Source organism: Pygocentrus nattereri, chromosome 2, assembly GCF_015220715.1.
Source record: "Pygocentrus nattereri isolate fPygNat1 chromosome 2, fPygNat1.pri, whole genome shotgun sequence".
Taxonomy (NCBI): Eukaryota; Metazoa; Chordata; class Actinopteri; order Characiformes; family Serrasalmidae; genus Pygocentrus; species Pygocentrus nattereri.
In genome coordinates, this window is record NC_051212.1 from 47,620,269 (window position 1) to 47,642,502 (window position 22,234).

The following is a 22,234-nucleotide window of genomic DNA, read 5'->3' on the forward strand; positions in this document are numbered from 1 at the left end:
TATCGTCCAATAATATGAACCTGTATTTGGGCCACTTACAGAATATCCCTCTACCTCTTACATGAAATATACAGTATTTATACGCGGTTGTCATTTACAGTCAGCCTTGTGGGTGAAAACAGATTTCTCATTCTCTTTATTTCGAAGCTCCTTCCCGCTGAAGCCACCTCCTTCAATCAAGACTGGCCAAAACCTGAAGACGGTGGAAATGCAAATCCCGATGCGCCGCCACGTGCGCAGACCCACCAAATGATTAAAAAGCTCAAAACATCCTCAAACCAAGAATTAACAGACGTTCAGATCAACCTGCTGTGCATATCTGTGCAGATGCTACTGGTTAGCTTCCGTACATTTAGAAATGATGACTTTATTTACATTTGTGCATGATGCAAACAGGAGGGTCGCCTGATTCTACTGTAGAGCTAATAAATCGTTAAGATGTAAACGGAGTTATTCAGAGCGCTTTGATGTGAAATGCTCCGTTCTAGAGAAACATGCAGTCACAGCTGTTCACAGTGGTGGTGATGGGAACCAGACGTCTGAAGAGCTGACAGCCTCGAAAAGCTCCCTCACAGAAAATGACTGCATGAAGTTGTTATGAATATGTTGACACATTGTTGAAATATCGTTATGAGAAGGACTACAATGTATTGGAAGAATCAGAAGAGGTATATGATCATTTGGTTCACATCAAACCACTCTGAATGACTTTGCTTACACCTCGATGATTAAATTATGCAGATTTTTTCATAATCTGTGGAATTGCCCTTATTTTTTCTGATAGTTCTAATTTTAGATGACAGAAAAATACCTTCCATAAACTGGGTAGCAACTTATGTTAGGCAGGCTACAGAATAAAAGTGGGGTATTTACAAATTAAGCCGCCAAATTAAAAGCGTATTCCTGGGCTCACAGCAGGGACGCCCTATATGGCTTTGTATTTTTTTTTTTTTTTTTTTTTTGATATGACCCATTTGGGATGTTCTGATGTTAGCATGTCAAAGTGTACTGGAGCGCACGGACACGTCTGCTTTTCTCTCTGGAATGTATTAAAACACAAATTAAAATCTAAAATCTGACAGTGCACTCGAATCCCTTCATATCACCTGCTAAGCCAACAATTCAAAGGAAAAAAAACCCAACAAAACCCTGAATAGAGGAAGTGGGAAACGTTTGAGGTCAAAAGAGAAACAAAAAAATGTTTTTACAAAAAAAAAAAAAAAAAATTCTGGATTAGTATTCTGTACAAAGCGAATCATCTCAAACTTCAAGTCAACTTAAAGCATTCAAGTCTGATGCGGTCAGTCCTGTTTGCATTTCCTATGACCCACGATGTGAGGTGAGGAATGGCTCTGGGCGGAGAGCAGAACGTTCTCCATGACGCTCCTGTGGACACCAGGGCAAAGATGGGCTGAAGACGAGTAAGGCGAACTGGGAGGGAGATGGCAGGCTCACGTGATTCTCAGATCACTCTCACGTGGACTTCTGTCTGTAGTGAAGTGTCAGATCTCCACCGCTTTTCCAGATGAAATGCTTCACTGTCCTCAGATCCATGTTCGGATCCAAAACCTGGACAAAGGGACAGTCAATGTTTCACAATGGTCAGCCACATAATGGCCAGCACATTGACAATTTTGTGTAAAAACAAATAAATAAATAAATAAAAACCTTAAAAAGGGTAGACATTGTCTGTTGCCTGACCACAACATCTTACATTCTGGCAAATAACAATACAGAGCCCGTGGCCTGAGGGTTCAGGAACAAAGCTAACCAGGCAAATAAAATATTGATACTATGTTAACTTTAACCACTACAATAGCTAACGTGGACCATGGTGGCGATCACTGAAGTAGCTACAGAGTACACAACCACTGGTGTACCATAAAAAGTAACTGTGAAAATCAGAACCACTGGTGTACCATAAAAACTGATGATTTTGTTCGAAGTTCTTATCGGAAATAAAAAAATAAAAAAAAAACAGAAAAACTAACTCAAAATGATACATAACCAAACCTCTGGTCATCAAGGTGGACTAGCCTGGCGGCGGGGAGGTTGGGTGGTTGGCTACCAGTCCCTATAACGACTATAAGAGTCTTAAGATTTTAATAAATATTTTCATTTTCAAAGCTGTTGACTGTTTACTGAAACATGCTTGTTTATTGTAAGTACGCTGTATTGACATTAACATGTTTCCACTATTTTGGCAACAAAAATAAATAAATAAAGATTCATTAACTTGGTGGCCCTAGTGGCAAACTTGTTTCTGCATCTGCTTATTTAGCCTATGAAACAAACACTTTGACCAACATTGGTCTTGTTTCTGTTTCTATTTTCAGCTGACCACTGAAATTCAAATCAGCAAAAATTGTGCACTCCAAATTTGTCCTTTTCTTTTCCTCAGAAATTTCCCAATTTCTTGCCAGTTTATCACAGTCCATCACTGCGTTTTCTCTCTGAGGTGTTTCTTCTCAATCTACAATCTGATGGAAAGTTTACGTTCAGATCTAAAACGAAGCACATGCGCGAAATAACAGTGTAAATGTTACCAAAACAGCGAGCATCACGTGAGTCCAGTCAGAGGGAGGTGAGCAGCAGTGAGCAGTGCTTATGTTTTTAATTGCTTTATAATTATGTCACACTCAGGAAAACGTCCTTCGCATGTCATTATTAAAGAAGGCCGAGAGGAAGACGTCGTGTTCTGAGACATGCAAGTTGGACGTCCGTCCCACCGCTGTCTATTAAAGATCAGAGCATAAACCTGGTCTCCTCTGCAGACCAGTTTCTGCTCCACCATGTTGAAACCACCAAACTTTCACTATGACGTGACGCGATCAGAACGGACTGAAACTTTCCGATAGGGAATGTAATCGGATAGAGGCGTTTACATGGTTATTATTCTTCTATTTAACAGATTATTTGCACGATTACCCACCTCGTTTGTTCGGATAAAACTGTATTCCAAATGGCCTCATTAGGCCAGACTACTACTATACTCCGATAGAGGTGTTTACATGTACGTATTCTATTCCGATTGAGCTATCAGTCAGCTTATTAATGGGTTATCAGGCTGCATGTAAACATGGCTACTGACTGAATGAAAACAAGTTTTATACACTACATATCAAACGTCTGTGAGCAACATTAACTTTGAGTATGTTTGTTAACGTACAAAAAAATAAATAAATAAATAAAAGACACACAATGGGGTAACACTAGCTGTTAATGAGTTTCACTGTAGCTCTAATAAGAGCCAATAAAATTCCCCCATTTCGATTCTCCCGAAGGCCTGGTGCACAGAATCAGTTGGGCTACGTTCAGAATTAGTACAGAATTCTGCTCAACGTGCAGAAGCAGAGTTCCAGCTTACGTTTGAAATGAGTAACAGGCTTAAGTTCACAATGAGTAAATATTTAAGGGCACTAGCTGCTTATCAACGTAAGGACACAAAGTCAGAATCAGACTTGAATGAAGGTCCGTGTGCAGCTCTATCCTACCACAGGAGGAGAAACGGTATGAACATGGTCAGTAACGCAGCGCAGCTCAGTCCTGACCTGATCCTGGCACATGAGCTCGATCTTCTCCTCGGCCAGCATGGCCACGTCCTCCTCCTTCTCTTGTTCTCCCGGCTTCTCAGTGGTCGAGGAGTTGGTGGTCTGTGACTCTGTGTCCAGGTTGATGATCTTCTCATAGACATGCTCCATGACCTTCCTCACCTGCAGCATGTCGCTGGCAGACAGGCGGTCCCTAAAGATGGAGAACTGCAGTTACTGTAAAGCCCCACAGCTTTAATAACAACTCTGACTCGTAGACTTACAGAGTCAGAATTGTTTAGTGGTGGCGATAGGAACCAGACATCCGAGGAGTTTAATGCCTATTTAGAAGATTCCTAAAGTAAATCACATGAAATTTGCAAATTAATAGTTTTTTCCACACATTCGAGGCGTACGTGTAGAGTGTTGTGAGGCAAAACAGTCCCCAATGAAAAAAATTCAGATTTATTATTATTTTACCATCATCAACATTCCAGAAGACACGTGTAGGTTCACTGGTGGTTTTGTATATATGAATAAAATGGATGTATTTGTGTTACACATTGTGATCCCTGGTTCCCAACACCACCACTATAAGATAATCTTCTCTACCGTTTGTGTACAGTGAACCATTTCACATCAAACCACAATAAATGACTTATATAAAACAGTTATTTTCCTCTAATACTTTGATAAAACACGCCTTAAACTGCTCAATGCCTATAAAGTATAGGAGTGTGTCTTACTTCTTGAGCGTTTTCGCACCGGAGGATGAGTGAGGCTGCAGATAAAAGGGAATCTTGTTGAATTTGGGCATGTTTTTCTGTTTCAGGAAGAAAAACAGTCAGTTTAGCCGTCATATCTATAGAAAAAGGAAAAATAAAAGTAATAGAACAATCTTGAATAAAAGGCAAACCGTCTTACATCTACAGTGATGTCTATAACCCACTGCGGCACAGTTTCATTCAGCAACATTGACTCCGTTTCTCCTCCGGAGTCCCGACATAATAACCTGCATGAGGCAAAATAACACAGGAAAATGTAGCTTGTTTTTAATTATCTTGTGTGTGCTGCATCATCAAAAGGTACTGAGAGTAGAAAAAATAGAATAGTAGTGGAATAAACTCGTCCATGTCATTACAAACACCCACACAGATACAGGGTCATACAACACAGGCTGCAGCAAATCACTGGTCACCTGTTGAGTCTTTATTTACTCTTATATAGTAGGGCATGACTGATAGACCAGTATCAGCCAATCACACAACACGCCAAGAACTACCGTCTTTTTTTTTTAGGGTCACTGCCGGCAATCAAACTCTCAATCTTCCGATGACTTAATTCATAAATACAAATGAATTTTATTTATAATTTTAGACTGTGAGTTTCAGTTGTTTAATTGAGTTGAACAATTATGATAATTAAGTACTGACATTTCGGTATTGTTTAACTAAATCATTGGAATATATAAAGTTAAAATATAAAATGTAAATGTCAATTCTATTGCGAAAGTTATCGATAAATCAAAAAACTTTAGCCCCCTAAAATCAATATACTGGACACCAAATGCTCATATCAGTTCAGCCCTATTATTTAGTTCATGTTGTCATTCCGAGTATTTCTGCTTATATTTTTTAAGCCTTATTATTAATTTTTAATTATTTATTTATTTTAAAATTATTATTATGCATTATTTATAGTAGTGGCATTACTATGTAAATCCTAGTCATTAGGTAAAATCTTAAAACTGGGCTGAAAAGGCAGCTTTGCACAGAAAGGTTGGGTAAAGTAAATGGTACCACAGGGCGTCTGTCACGTTTATGACAGACTTATGACAGAGTCTCATCGCTATGCATCATCACACCAACATCAACATCAACACATAAATGAACCCTTTTCACATTTGAATGTTCAGAGTTGTACATTTCACACAGGACAATCCATGTCGCTTCTTTGAGTGGTGGATTCAGATGGGACTGAAATCACTGAGAAGCACAATGCCATAAACTCACACCCGCATGTAAAACTAAACCAGTCCAAATAGTAGTTTCAGTGTCCAGATTAGCTCGGATGCGTTTTACCTGAATAGTGTCCTTCCGCCTGCCTCCCCGAAGATGACCGGAGTGTGAGGGGGCACCTGGAAATAGCCGTTTCCTTTCTGAAGCCTGCTTTCCTGCTCCCCATTTACTGCACAAACAAAGAAATCACACCACTGTTAGCGCTGAAACAACTGCCAGCAATGTAGTACATAATAGTCCTTCAGCTTTACCGTGGTTGACCTCGCCCTCCTCTTCTTCCATGGGATTGATGTGCGTTCGAGGCCAGAATTCAAGCAAAGCTTGCAGCAGCAGACCACCCAGATTTACTGAGGGGACACAAAAAAAAAACCACATTTTAATCCTTACATACCACATTTTAATCCTTAAAATGTCCTTTTTAATCCTTAATCTCAAAGTTTGTGGTTTTACATACCAAAAATGGTCATAACTCATTTTTCCATAAGCATTTTCTAACCTCTCTTTTCCTGTAGCTTAATGTGTTACTGTGCCTTTAACACTGATGTACACTATATGGACAAATACATTGGGACATGCACACATTACACCTACAGGGACTTTTGTGACATCCCATTCTAAATCCATAGGCATTAATACGGAGTTGGTCCCCCTTTGCAGCTGTAACAGCTTCTACTTCTCTGGGAAGCTTCCTACAACAATTTGAAGTTTGCTGGTAGAATTTTTTGCCCATTTATCCAGAAAAGCATTTGTGAGGTCGGACACTGATGTTGACGAGAAGGCCTGGCTCACTATCTCCGCTCTAACTCATCCCAAAGGTGTTCGCTGAGGTTGAGGTCAGGACTCTGCGCAGGCCAGTTGAGTTCCTCCACACTAACTGCCCCCAGTCATGCCTTTATGGACCTTGCTTTGTGCACATGTTTCACAGGCACTCACGCTGGAACAGTAAGAAATGTCCAAAATGTCTTGGTATGCAGGAGCATTAAGATTTCCCTTCACTGGAACTAAGAGGCCTAGAGCAACAACTGAAAACAACCCCATAGCATTATCCCTCCTCTACCTCCACCTTTACAGTTGGCACAATGCGGTCAGGCAGGTAAGATCAGACAGAGAAGCGTGTTTCGTCACTCCACAGAATCCGTTTCCACTGCTCCGGAGTGGCTACACCACTCAGTGTAAGGATATGGGCCCTTTAAAACAACACAGTCAGCTATATGATGAGAATGAAAAGGACTTACATTTTGGGTCTGAGCCATCTGGGCTCGTGAAACCAGCATCTTTGGCAGAAACCCAGGCAGCAAAGCAGTCACTCTCATCTAAGGTAATGGTCAGCATCTATGCAGCAACAAATAAACATGTTAATCCATTTCTCAGCACATGACCTCCCAGCCCTCTTTTGCTCCATTAGTCACAAACAACAACAAAAACCTTCATTCTGTGGTGAGGGAAAGTGCAGAGCTATGCCATCTGCTGATTGTGATCAGAACCTTTTGGATCACCGTTCATGCCATAGGGAGGGAGAATTGCATGAAGTTTTCCACAAAATTCAGTGGTTGAGATGTGAACAAGGTTATTCAGAATGGTTTGCTGTGAAATGCGAATGAACCAGGAGCTGTGATGGCAAACAGGGCAAACATATGAGCAAATATATATGTATTTACTATCCAAAATGATCAGTGAACCTACATCTGTCAATCAATCGACCTTTATTTCAGCTCCGAGTACACTGAGGGAGAGCCTCATTCACAACGTAGCTGAGTCAATGATGGTGATGATGGTGAAATACTTTTCCTTTGGGGACTATTTTGCCTCATAATGCCCTGCATATACATATCCACAATATTATATAAATACATCTTTACCCAAAACAATCATAAAATTTAATTAGAACCTATATGTGACCACTAACATTTTGTGAGGGCATTAAATTCTTGAGACGCCTGGTTCTTATCACCATAACTGGGAACAATTCTGACTCTTAAGTTTCTTCAGATCAGAGCATTTAACATCAAACCCCTCTGAATGACTGTTTACATCCAGAAACATCATTGGAACGCCACTTTAAAATCACTTAAAGCTGGCACTTTGATAAAACTTTGTGAAAATCCTACTCCACTGTAGCCGGTTTTCAGGCAACGCTCAAAAGATGCAACATGCAGTGACTCCAATTCATTCCAAACGTATGTTTCTACCGCAAACAGCAGGGGCCGACCTCACCACTCCCCTTTCTACACTCACCCCTGTTTTAAGGTCCACGGAAAACCAGTTAGGTACGTAGACCATCTTGAAGCGCTTCTTTATCTCCTCATCAAATTCCACTTTCCCAAGGTCTTCACCTTTACACGCCTAAAAAAAGAGCAAAGCAAAACAAAAACAACCAGACTGTCAGAGCTTAGCCAAAAGCAAGCACCGTCAATGTATCCGTTAAAGCGGACTCGACCCCTCATTAGCCCTAACCTTGAGCACGTCCCAGAATGCCACGCTGTTGTTGGTGTCTTTGGTAAGGATGTGTCTTTTGTCGTTCAGAATGTGACACTGAATTATGCTGGCGCCACCTGCAAACAGGAGATAAAGTAAACTATGAAGCCAGAAATCAACAAATCGGACATAAGCACAAACGGATGGGAAAACCTTGGAACTCTATTAAAAACACAGGACGTCAAATAAGCAAATATTCTCATTTCAATTCAAATGTGTTCCTTTTAGAAGCCTTTACAAACATTTGTGAGGTCAATGTCCAGATATGGACTTGCGCTGGAAAAGAAGCCTGATAATTAACATCTTATTGTGATATCAATACAGATATCATAAAGCAATAATCTCATTTATTTTCATGTAAACATTTTAATGCTTAACGTTTCTTAATTTAGAGATTTTACATAATTTAGAAGACACTCTTATCCAAAGCAATTGACAGCTTTATATATATATATATATATATATATATATATATATATATATATATATATATATATATATATATATATATATAAAAAAAACAGTTCCTATAGAGAAAGAACAAAGAAATAAAACAGTTCCTATAGAGAAAGAACAAAGATGTCATTTAAACTGACCATAACAACTAACTCAGTCACTGGTTTCCCCACAGCATAGGAACTGAAATGTTGTCTTTACATATCTATTGAAATGACAAATATTAAACATTTTGATTTTTAAAAAAAAGGAAAATAAAAGTAAGAAGAGTTTGTGATGAAAGTCAGTTTAATTACTCTCTTCATGTCAGTACACAATGGCTGTCTGCGGTTATTCCAGTGAAACTGTGGGGTCTGGAAAAAGGAAAATCCACTCCACATTGACTACATGCGCTACTACACCTGCCTAACAAGCTAAAAACAGAACAAGTAATCGGTTCTAATTAGGGGGCATCATTTCATTATTGGGCTGATAACTTTCCGGCAATAAATCAGCCACTGACATTTCTGCATCCTGAGTAAAACTGTCCCTTGCACCACTTTGGAGAAACTACAGCGGGGATGTGAAACATAAAAGCATACAAAAGTGTGATGTTCTAGGGAGAACGTTCCTCCTCTTTGATACTGTAACCATTAATATACAGAAGACTCACTGGTAAGAAGATGGATGTTAAAGGAATAGTTTGGCAAAAAATCCAATGTACACAATTTTCTCCTTACCCCAAATTTAGACAATAAGCCAAGATATTTTGGTGCCTGAAGTTCGCTTCTTTAGTTTTGAGCTGGAGCTACGAGGCCAATGTAGCTAAAAAGTAATGGTTGTGTCACAAACCCAGACAAAACAAGTGTTCAAGACAGGGCTGTACACCAGTACTATGTTCTGTGTTCTAAGTACTCTGCTCACCTTTCCAAGTGTCAGTGTCTGAATTCTGAAATCATTATTCAGGCAACTATTATTTATATACAGGCTAACAAGTCTGTGAAACAGAGTTTAAGTTCTAACAGGGCCGGTCAGCGTTAACTCGTGAGGTCATGTGAAAGAGCATCCTGTTACCCAAACCTGGTCAGACACAAAATCTGCCAGTTTAACTTCAAGTTTATTTTTTCAATTCAAGTTTATTTGTATAGCTCTTTTTACAACTATGTAGTCACAAAGCAGCTTTACAGAAGTTTGAAAACACAGTTACATCACATATCCCCCAGTGAGCAAGCCAGAGGCGATGGTGGCGAGGAAAAACTTGCTCAGTCTGGAGGAAGAAACCTTGGGAGGAACCATCCTCCTCTGGTCAAACAGTGTTTACAATTTAATAAGCTAAATACCAAATGAAAGCTAAGAGGATGTCTGTTTGAAGACTGGAGGGTAAAGCTGTAGAGGCGGTCTCTGACTGAGTCTTTATGAAAAGTGGGAGTGATCTGAAACAGTCCCATCCTATCTCAATGCTGGTACATCTGGATGGCACAGTGATGTAATTAACCATATATATTAAATATACACCTTTGCTTACTGCTAATTCCGCAATCTTTTCACTTGCTAGTCCATCAGTTTTCCTTGTTTATGTACCATGATGAGTATGAATATACATTATATAGAAGATACGTTAATATCCGAGTCCTGGTTACAACTATCAAGTGTGATCAGAGCACAACATCCCTACTTTACGATGGGTGCTACTAGTTTTTATACAATGTACTTTTTCCCATTTTTATACTTAAATAATGTCAGAAACCAGATAAGTAAGTTTATTTCTATTCTTATGAATGAAGTGTGCAGTTTGCGTGATGCTAATTGAGGGGGTGTTAACGTCCATAACTTATTAGCTACATTAGCCTCAGAAAAAACGTAAATAAGCCACGTTCAGGCACTAAAAACGCCCGGAGTAGCTAATAATATCTGCAGTACAGAGAACATGGTGTGAATTAGGTTTCTTGCCAAACTCCTCCTTGAAAGACCTCTCTGAATGGACGCGGTACTGAGTGAGAGGGGAAATGGCTTTAGTTGGATGAGATTTACCTTTAATGGCCTGCTCAGGCTGCGTACACAGCGGCGTCAGGGGGGCGCTGCAGTCGTTATCGTAGTCACCGGACGCTCTGAAGTTATGCATTCCCTTTAGAGACTGTCAACAACAAGGCAAGCATGAGCCAGGCATAATATTAATGTGACAGGATAATTGGACTAAGCAGAGAAATGGTCATTTAGTCAGATGTTCTAGAAGCAGCGGTCTTGCATACCCATTTGTTAACACAGGATTTAGTTGTGGACACCCAAATGGCGGGAGGAGGGTCTGCTGACCTGTCCAGCTCCATCTGAACCAGGAGAAAAGAGGGAGGAATATGACAAAACAGACAAAATGTAGGCTAATGTAGCAACGGGAGCTTATAAGCACCAATTAGCATTGTGCAAACAATCAAGTTGTTTAGTAAAATGCTAATGCAGTTTCTGCTATATAACACTGACATAACCAGGCCATAAACACTTCATAGCAGATGTCATAAGCTGTCAGGAGTTCACAAATTTTGCCGTAATGCCAAATGCCGTAAATGTAATAGTGTCACGTTACTGTTACTGGTAATTATAATGACAAATGGCATAATATTTGATGCCATGATAGCTTATGTCACATGCTAATTTTTGCTGTGTACTCTAGTTAGCAATCATGACATCACAAAATGACCAGTTATGGTAACTGTTAACTGTTCATGTCAACAGCATATTGTGTGTGCTATACCTTGTTGCTGTGGGACCAAAACCTTGTATCTCCTTACAGGAGATGGAAAAATCATTTTATTATTAATGCAAGTCAGTGGAACCAGATATTATCCAGATAATTCTGGGCCACTTCTTTTGGTCCACTGATATTGAAATTTACACCCAATGTAAAGGGCAGTGGGTATTTTCAAACTATGTCAAAAACCGAAAATGGAGATAGGAGGCTGTGCTTGACACCAGCAACATATATACATACGCTATATTTCCAAAAGTATTCACTTGCCCATCCAAATCACTGAATTCAGGTGTTCTAATCACCTCCATGGCCACAGGTGTATAAAGCCGAGCCCCTAGGCCTGCAGACTGCTTCTACAGACATTAGTGAAAGAATGGGTCGCTCTCAGGAGCTCAGTGTATTCCAGCGTGGTACCGTGATCGGATGCCACAAGTCCAGTTGTGAAATTTCCTCACTACTAAATATTCCACAGTCAACTGTCAGGGGTATTATAACAAAGTGGAAGTGATTGGGAACGACAGCAACTCAGCCACAAAATGGTCGGCCACGTAAAATAACAGAGTGGGGTCAACAGATACTGAGGTGCATAGCGTGCAGAGGTCACCAACTTTCTGCAGAGTCAATCACTACAGACCTGCAAACTTCATGTGGCCTTCAGATCAGCTGAAGAACAGCATAGAGAGCTTCATGGAATGGGTTTCCATGGCCGAGCAGCTGCATCCAAGCCTTATATCACCAAGCGTAATGCAAAGCGTTGAATGCAGTGGTGTAAAGCGCCGCCACTCTAGATCTGTGGAGACGTGTTCTCTGGAGTGATGAATCACGCTTCTCCGTCTGGCAATTCGATGCACGAGTGTTGGGTTTGGCGGTTGCTAGGATGCCAACGGTACTTGTCTGACTGCACTGTGCCAAGTACAAAAGTTGTTGGACAGGGGATTATAGTGTGGGGTTGTTTTTCAGGAGTTGGGCTTGGCCCCTTAGTTCCAGTGAAAGGAACTATTAATGCTTCGGCACTAAGATTTGACAATTTCGTGCTGCCAACTTTGTGGGAACAGTTTGGGGACGGCCCCTTCCTGTTCCAGCATGACTGCGTACCAGTGCACAAAGCAGGTCCATAAAGACATGGATGAGTTTGGAACACCTGAATTCAATGATTTGAATGGGTGACTGAATACTTTTGGAAATGTAATATAATCTAATAGATTATATATATATAGTAATGTAAAATACAAGTTTTCATGATACACAATATGCCACATTAAAAAAATACTATCAAAAGTCATGCATACAGTTTTTGTTTTCACTTTCACATCTATGTTTCACACAAACATATCTCCATTTTTTTTTCTTGCATGATTTGAAAAGCCTAACAACCCACTGCATTGCATTAAAATTTCACAAAAATGGGCAGATAGAAAAGCTTTAAAATTACTTGGGAGGAAAAAAACACTTCCGTTACAAGGATGCAGCATTTTTTCCTTCAACTGGAAAGTAGCATTTTGGAGATACAAGATTTGGTTCTAACAGCAACATTATGCGTGATCAAACATGTTGGGAAGTGTTTTTAAGTACCAACGATGTCCACAATATACTCAGAAATGCATAGTGTGACACCATGACGTGTTAGAATTGATCATAATAACAATATATATTGTCAAATTGCCCAGCCCTAGTCGTCAACCTTCTTAATGGCTTGTTTATGATTCCTCTGATTGTACCTGTCCATCTTGTAGCTGGTCGTCTTTTTCCTATTTTACCTTTACCGCTTCCAAACACAACAGTCTTTTCAAAGGAACTTGTTCTTTTCTGAATGTGTCGAAATTAAGAGCTTCAGTTTGGTTATTTGGGCTCTCAGTGAAGGTGAGGCTTGATTTGTTTGAGGATCCTTTTGTTTGTTTTCTTTATGGTACTCTCAAAAACTTCTCCACTACCAATGCTCAAAAGCATCCATATTTTTCCTGTCTTGCTTGTTTTTTGTCCAGTTTTGTCCACATCTATAAAGAACTACAGAGAAGGCCTGACTTGTCGCAGTTGAAGCTCCTTCCTCCTTGTTCTTCCAGTCTGTGTTGTACGGAGAATAGTATACTACACAACTAAAAGAGTAATAGTAATCATCCTGAATCATGTCTGTACTTTTGTCCATGTAGCTCGTCAGAGCTCCAGCGGAGAACTAAACAAGCCAACATTCTTGGCTGAATGACTGTAGTTGGGACAAGGAGGAAACTGTATGAATTGCATTTTTCCTCTCACTCACTCTGAGAACGGGGGCTTTCTCCTCGCATATCAACACTCGAATGTCAGGGTTGCGCAGGTCTGTGCAGTAGATTTTGCGATCCCGACCTCCGGAGTAGATGTGAGTGAAAGCCTCGTTGGCCTGCAAAGCCCACACACCCTCGTCATGGACCCGGTAGGTGGCGATACAGCGCTGCTGACCCAGAGACCACAGCCGTATCGTACCATCTGAACTACCAGACAGACACTAAACAGACAAACCAAAAACATGTTAATAGAATCCTTAAGGGCTTAAACTGTTGGCTTACTACTGCAGATTATTCTGTAACTACTAAATGTACATATGTAGTTATGTGGGTTACAAGCTCTTGCAGTTTAACCCTTGAAGGATGACTGTTGTGCTGGCTACGTCTTCAGGACCTGGGTTTAAACTGACAACTGTGTGAGATATTATCAGCTTCAAATTTCACCTTAAACTAGAAAAGCAGTGCTTTCCAACAACATGCCATATGTATCTACTGCGTATTTCCCCAGAACACTACACTACACCTGTAGAGTCCTCTCTATTGCATGTCCATTAAGATTTTCTACATTATTTTTGCCTTTGTCATTGTTTTATAACCATTAGAGGATTAAATACACATTTCATTAGATCCAATCAAAGCAGGGATTTGCAGAGTTGCCTGCCAAATAATGTGGATTTTGCTTGGACTGGGTAAGACAGGGGACAGTGTGCTTTGGTAGGTGGGCCAGATTGGGGCTGTGGTCTTGATTTTGGCTTTGAAAAAGTATACAACACTAACAAACTACTTTGCTTAATAGTGCATCTGAAATCTGAAAACGTCCAACTCCTCTCTTCACCCAATCAGCTATCACTTTGACTTCTTTTGATTTCTTTCATTCTTGAGGAGAGGAGGTCATCACCACAGTGTTGTCCACAATCTTAAAGGCAAGACATGGCATGGATTATCTGGCTCACTGACCGTACACAGTTTTGCAACAGGCAGTGGAATGGGTCACCATCTAGACTACAGGTCTATTTGCCTATTTATGAGCCAAGAGGCTGTGTAGACATGCTGTTTAATCTGACTGCACAGACAGACGCAGGTCACCTTTGCATCAACAGTAACACTTTGCGATCAGCATCAGTGGTTAGAAGTTTGCAAGCACATACCTGAGTGCCATCCCTGTTTAATAATAATGACTTCACATTGTCTGTGTGGCCTTTCAGCTTCATTAGTTTAGCACACGTCCGTGGATCCCAAACCCTCAAGACCTAAAAAATGAAGAGAAAAGTACGATGAACAGAAAGAATGACCTTACAAACAATGCAGGTTCATCACTTTCCTAGCAAAATGCATTTGTAAAAGAACTTCTGTTCAGGAATCTTTTCCCTTATTGATTCTTAGAATGTTTTACCTGACTGTCTGAAGCCTGAGAACAGCTTGTTAAACAAGTAAAATCATGTGTGGCTCCTGCTTGTTTGAAGTAAAAACCTGCCAAGTCCTTTGCAGGCAAGACTCTCCCCCCTCGGCTCTTTATAAAAGCTTTTTAAAACGCAGGACTACTTAACTAGCATTCATGGTCACCAACAATGACGGGTGGGCGATATGGCAAAAATATTACATCACAATACTTCAAAACATTTTTCACTATACACGACATGCATCACAATATTTAGAGATGTAAAAAGTTAAAGAAAAAAACAGAATATAGTGCCACATTTTAAAATACTATAAAATAATCCTGCAACGACAATGATCATTTGATATTTTACAAACTGCACTGCACTAAATCCAATAAAACAGGGTTAATTATCCTCACTTTCTAATGAAACTCAGTCAGTGTTCTTGTAGTACTGACGAGATCCACCATCTGCCCAAAAAAGCATATTGTGACATACTTTTATCACAATAACTACAAAGCACTGTCATACTGCCCACCCCTACTACACATTCATTTACGACTAGGCTTAATCTGCATCTGGAAAAAATCTTACAAGGCAAAAAAACAAAAAAAAAAACAAAAAGGCATCAGTCCAACCTTCTCTGTGGAGCCTGAGACGATGACTGTTCCCAGCTGATTCATAGCCAGACTGTAAATAGAGTCTTTATTCCCACTCAGTGAGGAAGCTGTCACCAAAACAAACGGATTAATTAGCACTGCATTCTGGAGACCAGACTATTACTCAGCTCGTTTTCCCACATTCTCTAGTTTTACATCGTACAAGCAGTCAAAAATGAATAAGTTACTTTTTAAACTTCAACTTATGTATCTTGTTCAAACACGAGATTAATTAAAGCTTTTGGGGATTTGGAGACCTCTCTGGTGGAAATGTGTAATTGCACACAATTGTGCTTTAAGCTACGTTCACGTTACAAGCCTCATTGCTCAAATCCGATCTCTCTGACACGACGGTTCACTCTCGTTTAGGTAAGTGACTCAAACCTGTCATTAATGTGAACGAACTGGTGTCCTGAAATGACCCTCATGAGCTCATCCTACCTGGTAACGTCATGTGAATGAATCACTGCATCATCACTACAAACTAACGGTCAGAACGAGCTTCGCTGAGAAGATAATTAACTCTGATCAGCTCTCAGCGTCATTATTAGAGCGAGACGAAGGAGAAAAAGGTGAGATGAGCTGCTTTTCCAACGTTTACAGGCTTTAACGTCTGTTTGGCGCTGCTGCCAGAGTAATGCTGAACGAAGGCGCACCTGCAGTGGAAATAAAAGCACATGAATTCCGATCTGAGCATCACATTAAGGTCGCATGGCCACGAATCGGACATGTGCATTTGAGACCTAAACAGTGAGCCGGACCTTCTTTTTGAGCTGTGTGTGCAACTTTAATGTGTAAAGACTTGTGTGTGGTCTGAAAATCTCCCGACCCAACAACTTTGACTTTGAAACTGTTATTTCAGGCTCTACAGGGAGACTTGCAGCAGCATTCACACACCATATTTTATCATATTTTCTCCCTCCTAACCTCAAATTCACTATTTCTTTCCATTTTCACAATCTTATGTAGTGCAGCTTTAAAACAGGAACAACTATACAGTCAAGAATGGCAACAGTATCACAGCAGGGATACCAAATTTTAGTTTCCGAAAGTACAGGTGTGGTTTGCGATAGTGAGGTGACTTGCGTGCAGCTGCAGTTAGTCAAGAAGCTAGCATCGCCGTTAGAAGGCAGGCTAACCAGTCTAAATCAAATAGTACAACTATAAAATGAAAGATCATAACACAGTCCTCTCAACTGACTATACATCAGCACTAGAGGAGAAATGGTGATGAATCGTGCTTAAGACTCTGGTCAGATTAGCGGTGATAAAGGAAGGGTCGGCCCATCTTTATGTCAACGTGAAAGTGATTAAAATGATCCCAGCCATCTACAGCAAGTTCACTCACTGGTGACTGTGTTGTTGGAGGCGGTCAGTGCTGTTAAAGTATTTACATCCCACAGGAATATCTGTCGGTCCAGACCTGCCGATGCCACCAGCTCCTTATCTTTTGCATATGCCAGAGCTTTGACATAATCCTGCGGCACAAAACACAAGCGACACAGCATAATAAATGACACGTAATAAAAAAACATGTTAAAGATTTAAAGTAAATCACACAATTATCCCCTCTACTCAAACATAGCTGATCGGACGACACAAAGTCGGTCTCTGACGTTTGCTTTTTTAAAGTTTTGCACAATGACGGAACTTGAATGAGTTTAACTTACTGGACAAATAATTATAAAATGTGCCCTAACTTCTGCACAGGCCATCAACAATGTTAAACATAGCAAATAAACAGCAATTGTGCATTAAAATGTTCAGACGTTTGTTCCTTGTGGAGGATGTATTGACTTATTTTCACTTAGAAAAAACTATAAAATGTCTCACATGACCAGGCGTGCCCAGACTTTTGCTATGAACCATTAAAATATAAAGATGGCTTGGATAATGAAAAAGTCTAGTTGAAATATATTACCTTATGTGTTCTTAATGTTGACATGCAGAACCCCTTGTGTGCGTTCCAGACTTTAACTGTAGTGTCTGATGAGGCCGATATCACTGAAAGAAAAGAATCCAGGTCAGAGAAGCGGCTGAATTAGAAAAAAAAAACAGAAATCAAAGGATTAAATTGTGAATCGACAAGCATCGGATTACATGTAGTGTAAAAAAATAATAATAATAATAATAATAAAAAAATAAACATGACTTACAAGTTTTCCCATTACAACAGAGCACTATATCATTCACCCAGTCGGTGTGGTGCTCCATTGAAGCTATATAGGGATCCTGCTGGAATAAAACAGCAGTTATTCACTTCCTCAATCAGAGAATATTTATTACATTTATTACATACACACCCTGCACAATACAGTGCATGTTAACTTCTATCGCAATACTGACTTTTGTAATATCACAATACGCAACATTAATACTGTGATCTATTAAGCTGTATCTGGTGCATTGATATCAGTTATAACAGCAATGGTGGAGAACAAGTGAGCATCAATACACAATCAATAAAGATGGACATATGCATGGACAAAATGCAGGGATCACGGTGGCCGGTGGCCATTGTGGTCACCAGGAGCAAAATAAATACATAAATAATTAAGATTAAAAGATTAAGTGACGCTTATTAGTCCCACAATAGGAAAATTTCACCTCCGCAATCTAACCCATCCGTGCAGTGAAACACCACATACACACTAGTGAAGACACACTCTGGGGGGCAGTGAGCACACTTGCCCGGAGCCATGGGCAGCCCTATCCGCAGCGCCCAGGGAGCAGTTGGGGGTTAGGTGCCTTGCTCAAGGGCACCTCAGTCACGTACTGTCAGCTGGGGACTGATTCAGTGATGTTCTGGCTGCAAGGCTGGTTCCATAACCTCCAGCCCACAACTGTTCCCAGTCAGTTAACTGTACCCATCCCTAGTCAGTTAATCAGTTGACTGAATGTTATTATTGTTGTGTTAATAAGAATTAAGTGTTTTAAAGTGGAAAACACACAATTGTATCTAGTCTATGTCTCTTTCTCTCCCTCTTTAGAGGTTCCTGAATTCTCTAGACAAGCTTTTGTCTGCTGGGCCCCTAAACAGTAACAAGAAAGTGACCACAGTGTTGGAAATAACTGAGAATGTAATGAAACTGCTAGGACGCCTGTTACCTAATGCCCCCAAATCAAATGAAAAAAATTGCCAATACTATTTTTAAAAAGTCTAGAGTTCATATGAATACGTTAGTACTTTGTGCTGATTGACGCTCCATATCCGGATGATGGAATCCCTGCCAGCAGTGAAGAGCCTGTTCAAGGCTGGATCCAGCTGAAGAGCGTTCACCCCATTGCGATTGTACTTCTCCACCTCATCTCTTATCACATAGGAGACCTACGTACAAACACACAAAACAACGACGGTCATGCTTTTTGTCTTATTGTTTCCTTGGGAAAATGAACGACCCTGCTGTGGACGGTTCTCCAATAGAGCATTACCAGTTCATTGGCGCTAACAGATCAATGTGGGCAACTAATCTAAAGAAACACAACATAGTACTTAACTAATTTTGCAGTGGTAGCAGGTCAGAAGTGCTGGCAACTATGCTATACATCCACAAGTTGAAGGTTTCTTCAGCGCTTCTTCTGAAATCAAGGGTATTAATAGGGAGCTCGTTCTGTACTTGCTGCAGTAACAGCCTGTAATCTTCTGGGAAGGCTTTAAACTACAAGGAACATTGCTGTGAGGATCTGATTGCATTCAGCCACAAGAACATTAGTGAGGTCAGGCACTGATGTTGGATGATCAGTTTTGGGTCACTCCAGCTCATCCTAAAGGTCTTAGACGGAGGTCTATTACTCCGGGGAACGTATTTCCACTGCTCTACAGCCCAGTGCTGGGGGCTTATATACACTCCTCTAGATGACACTTAGCTTTTGGCATAGTAACCTTGCAGCTGCTTCAGAGCATCTCATTCCATTGGCAATGCTTTTCTGTGTAGATGACAAAAGCTGTGTAAAGAAGCTGGACTGACTCATTAAAAGGGGTGTCTATTCTTTTGAACATACAGTGTAGCTTTATGCGCCACGATGCTGAACAGAACGAAACCATTTTGGGGAGATTTTTTTCAGTATATATTAAAAGCACAAATATATGGAAGCCCATTCCTGCTTTATAGATGAGAAAAAATATTGTTTTCTCAAAATTATTGACATCTTGAAATCATGAATTTCTCAAAATAATGACTTAGTATCACAAAATTATTTATAAGTCAAAGTTTCGAGAAAATAACCTTTATTCTAAATATTGACATAGTATCTTACAATAATGACTTCTTTTCTTTAAATGTTGACTTTATACATTAAAATAATGACTTATTATCTTTAAATAGTGACCTAGTTTCTCAAAATATTGACTTATGTTCACTAAAATGTGCCTTAGTATCTTGTATTTCAAGAAGAAAAGTATATACTATTTTAGGAAAAAAAGTCATACTATGTTGCAGAAAAAAAAGTCATTATTTTGAGGAAAAAAAAGTTATATTTTGTGAAAAGTCATAATACTTTGAGATTAAAGTCGTAGAATTATTACTTTAAAATGCCATTGATACCAGGAAAGGTGGCAATATTGTGGCCAAAGGCTTTGCAAAGTGAAGCAGCACCTCCTTGTGTTAAATGAGGGGTGTTGAGTTGCTGGAGCTACGCTTTCATATCAATTCCCCATAAAGAAACTCTCAGTCTCCCCGTCTCTTCTGAACATCAGAACCAGCCTGGTGGCTGAAACGGCTGAGCAGGAAGCTGTTTATCTAGAATAAAGAGCCACACGGACTTGGAGGAAACCATCTGTCTGTGTTGTTGAAGGAGAATCTCAGGCAGGGTTACTACACGGCTGTCTGTGACCACATGCTCGCTCCATTCAAAGAGGGCATGAAGTTTCACAGACAGTGGGAGCGAAGAACAAAATGATCCAAAAAAGAGACACGAGTGAGTGGAGCTCCAGCGCCAATGCAGCAACCGAGACCCCAACGCGTTATGGCTGCCCCGCCTATCCTCCAAATATTACGACTTGTTTTCTCGGCTTAACTCTCGAAGTCTACCGTTTCTATTTTTATGAACAGTCCTAAAACGCCGCCGCACTTTGTTTCATCTCGGCGTTACACGGTTTAATTTCGCTTAAACTGTTAAACCTCGCCGCCAGTCAAAAGCTGAAGGGGTTGCCAAGGTAACGGTGTTACGGGTCTCCACAGAGGCCAAAATAGGAGGCGTGAAGCAGCGTTTGCAGCTTGAATCCTATTTCGAGAGACACAAACGATCGCGGTGTCGCAGCGCTGATATTTCGGAGGATTTAATCGGATGAATAAAACGTATAATCAATAAAACGGTGGTTGGGGTAACGTTATTGCTTTCTCCCACATCTACGCGTGTGACACCGAAAAACAGGGAACGTTGGCGAATAAGGCCGCTTGACTTATTCGACAAAAAGCTCGTAGATCGCGTTTTCCGTGGAAATAGTTCAGTTTCGGACATTAACGTTACGCGTTCAGGTTTTATGCATCTGCCTTGTTTTATAGCCGCTAACACGCGGCAGCAGTGACTGAGCTGCGGGCAACCGACCTGGTCAGCTTCTTATTCGCCAGCTTCTCTTTCCAAATCCCCTCTTCCACCTTAAACGGTGCAGCAGTTGTTATTACAACGCCCGGGGCGCCAGAATGTAGGTGCTGCACCGTTTAAGGTGGAACGGAAGAATTCAGAGCAGAACCAGGCGAATAGGAAGCCGACCTCAGCCTCGTCCGCGGGCACGGGCTCCAGCTCAGGCTCGGGGCCGCGCCGGTCCCTCCGCTCACCGCGCATACACCCATCAGCGTCCCGCCCGCGTTATTTAACTCAGAGAAACAGCCGAGGAGGAAGAGTAAAGCGGCGGTACCTGGACTTTTCTCCGTCCAGCAGCGTTCTGCCTGTGATGGGTCGCCATCTTTCATGTTGACAGTCAACTTCCAGGCGTCACGTCCGGGATGTCATACATACGACTTCCGGCTAGCTCGACTCCGCCCACATCGGAACGGGCTTTAAGGGAGAGTCCACGGAATTTTAGATTTTCTGCAAAATTCAATGGTTAAGACGTAAACAAAGTCAATCGGAGCCAGAGACCCCAGTGGAGTCCTAACGTCTGGTTTAAATATCTTTTCTGCAATTTTTAGGCAACTGTGACAGACGCAGGTAGCATCGTTCTAGCAGCTAGCATATACGTGTGACTGTACACACACACACACACACACACACACACACTATTCACAAAAATTCTGGCATTTCGCTTTCGGGTGAAATTTCAGGATGAACCTATAAAATGCACTCTAACCTTTACAGGTGAACCTTTTGAATGTCCAACTGTTCAATGTTTCAGTACTTTTTGCACAACTTGCTGCTCTCTAATAAGGAGCTTAATGGCAAGGTGGTGGTGGTGTTACAGTGTGGGCAGGTGTGTCTAGTCAAGACAGAACTGCCCTACACTTTGTGAAAGGTACAGTGACCCAGTGGTCTATACTACTTGAATAACACCATTAATCCAGTCATTGTGCCTCTGGATGAATAACACTGGCCTAATTTCATCTTCATGGATGACAATGCTCCAGCTCATCGAGGTCGCATTTTTAGGGAACGGCTGCTAGAGACTGGGGTGGAGAATGGAGCGGCCTGCACTTCCTCCAAACTTCAATCCCATAGAAAACCTATGGCATCAGCTGAGTCGCCGTGTAGAGGCTCGTAACTCTGTACCCCAGAACCTCAATGACCTGAGGGCCGTCCTT

General features: G+C 40.9%; 1 protein-coding gene across 2 annotated transcripts; it reads right to left on the reverse strand.

Annotated features, from left to right (window-relative positions):
* On the reverse strand, positions 1-21,441 carry wdr48b (WD repeat domain 48b). Of its 2 annotated transcripts, none has more exons than XM_017700265.1 (19): positions 21,355-21,441; positions 18,685-18,825; positions 17,654-17,729; positions 17,419-17,501; positions 16,846-16,975; positions 15,477-15,565; positions 14,608-14,709; positions 13,456-13,680; positions 10,708-10,782; positions 10,490-10,592; positions 8,003-8,100; positions 7,784-7,891; positions 6,784-6,880; positions 5,800-5,895; positions 5,612-5,717; positions 4,455-4,542; positions 4,277-4,353; positions 3,552-3,744; positions 1-1,569 (listed from the first exon to the last, which is right to left on the reverse strand). In XM_017700265.1, exons 1-19 carry the CDS (start codon positions 21,400-21,402, stop codon positions 1,474-1,476), a joined length of 2,031 nt encoding a protein of 676 aa, XP_017555754.1. In that variant the 5' UTR covers positions 21,403-21,441; the 3' UTR covers positions 1-1,473. The 2 variants fall into 2 exon arrangements, with proteins under 2 accessions (XP_017555754.1, XP_017555753.1); XM_017700264.1 differs by having other exon boundaries at positions 17,654-17,732.
* Between the last annotated feature and the right edge of the window lie 793 nt (positions 21,442-22,234).

Excerpts from the sequence above, each read along its gene's own strand:
- wdr48b (XM_017700264.1), bottom strand. The coding sequence starts at position 21,402 with ATGGCGACCCATCACAGGCAGAACGCTGCTGGACGGAGAAAAGTCCAG. Across the intron at positions 3,745-4,276 it reads GGTGCGAAAACGCTCAAGAA|GGACCGCCTGTCTGCCAGCG; the intron begins GTAAGACACACT and ends CTCCATCTTTAG. Across the intron at positions 1,570-3,551 it reads AGCTCATGTGCCAGGATCAG|GTTTTGGATCCGAACATGGA; the intron begins GTCAGGACTGAG and ends CCCTTTGTCCAG.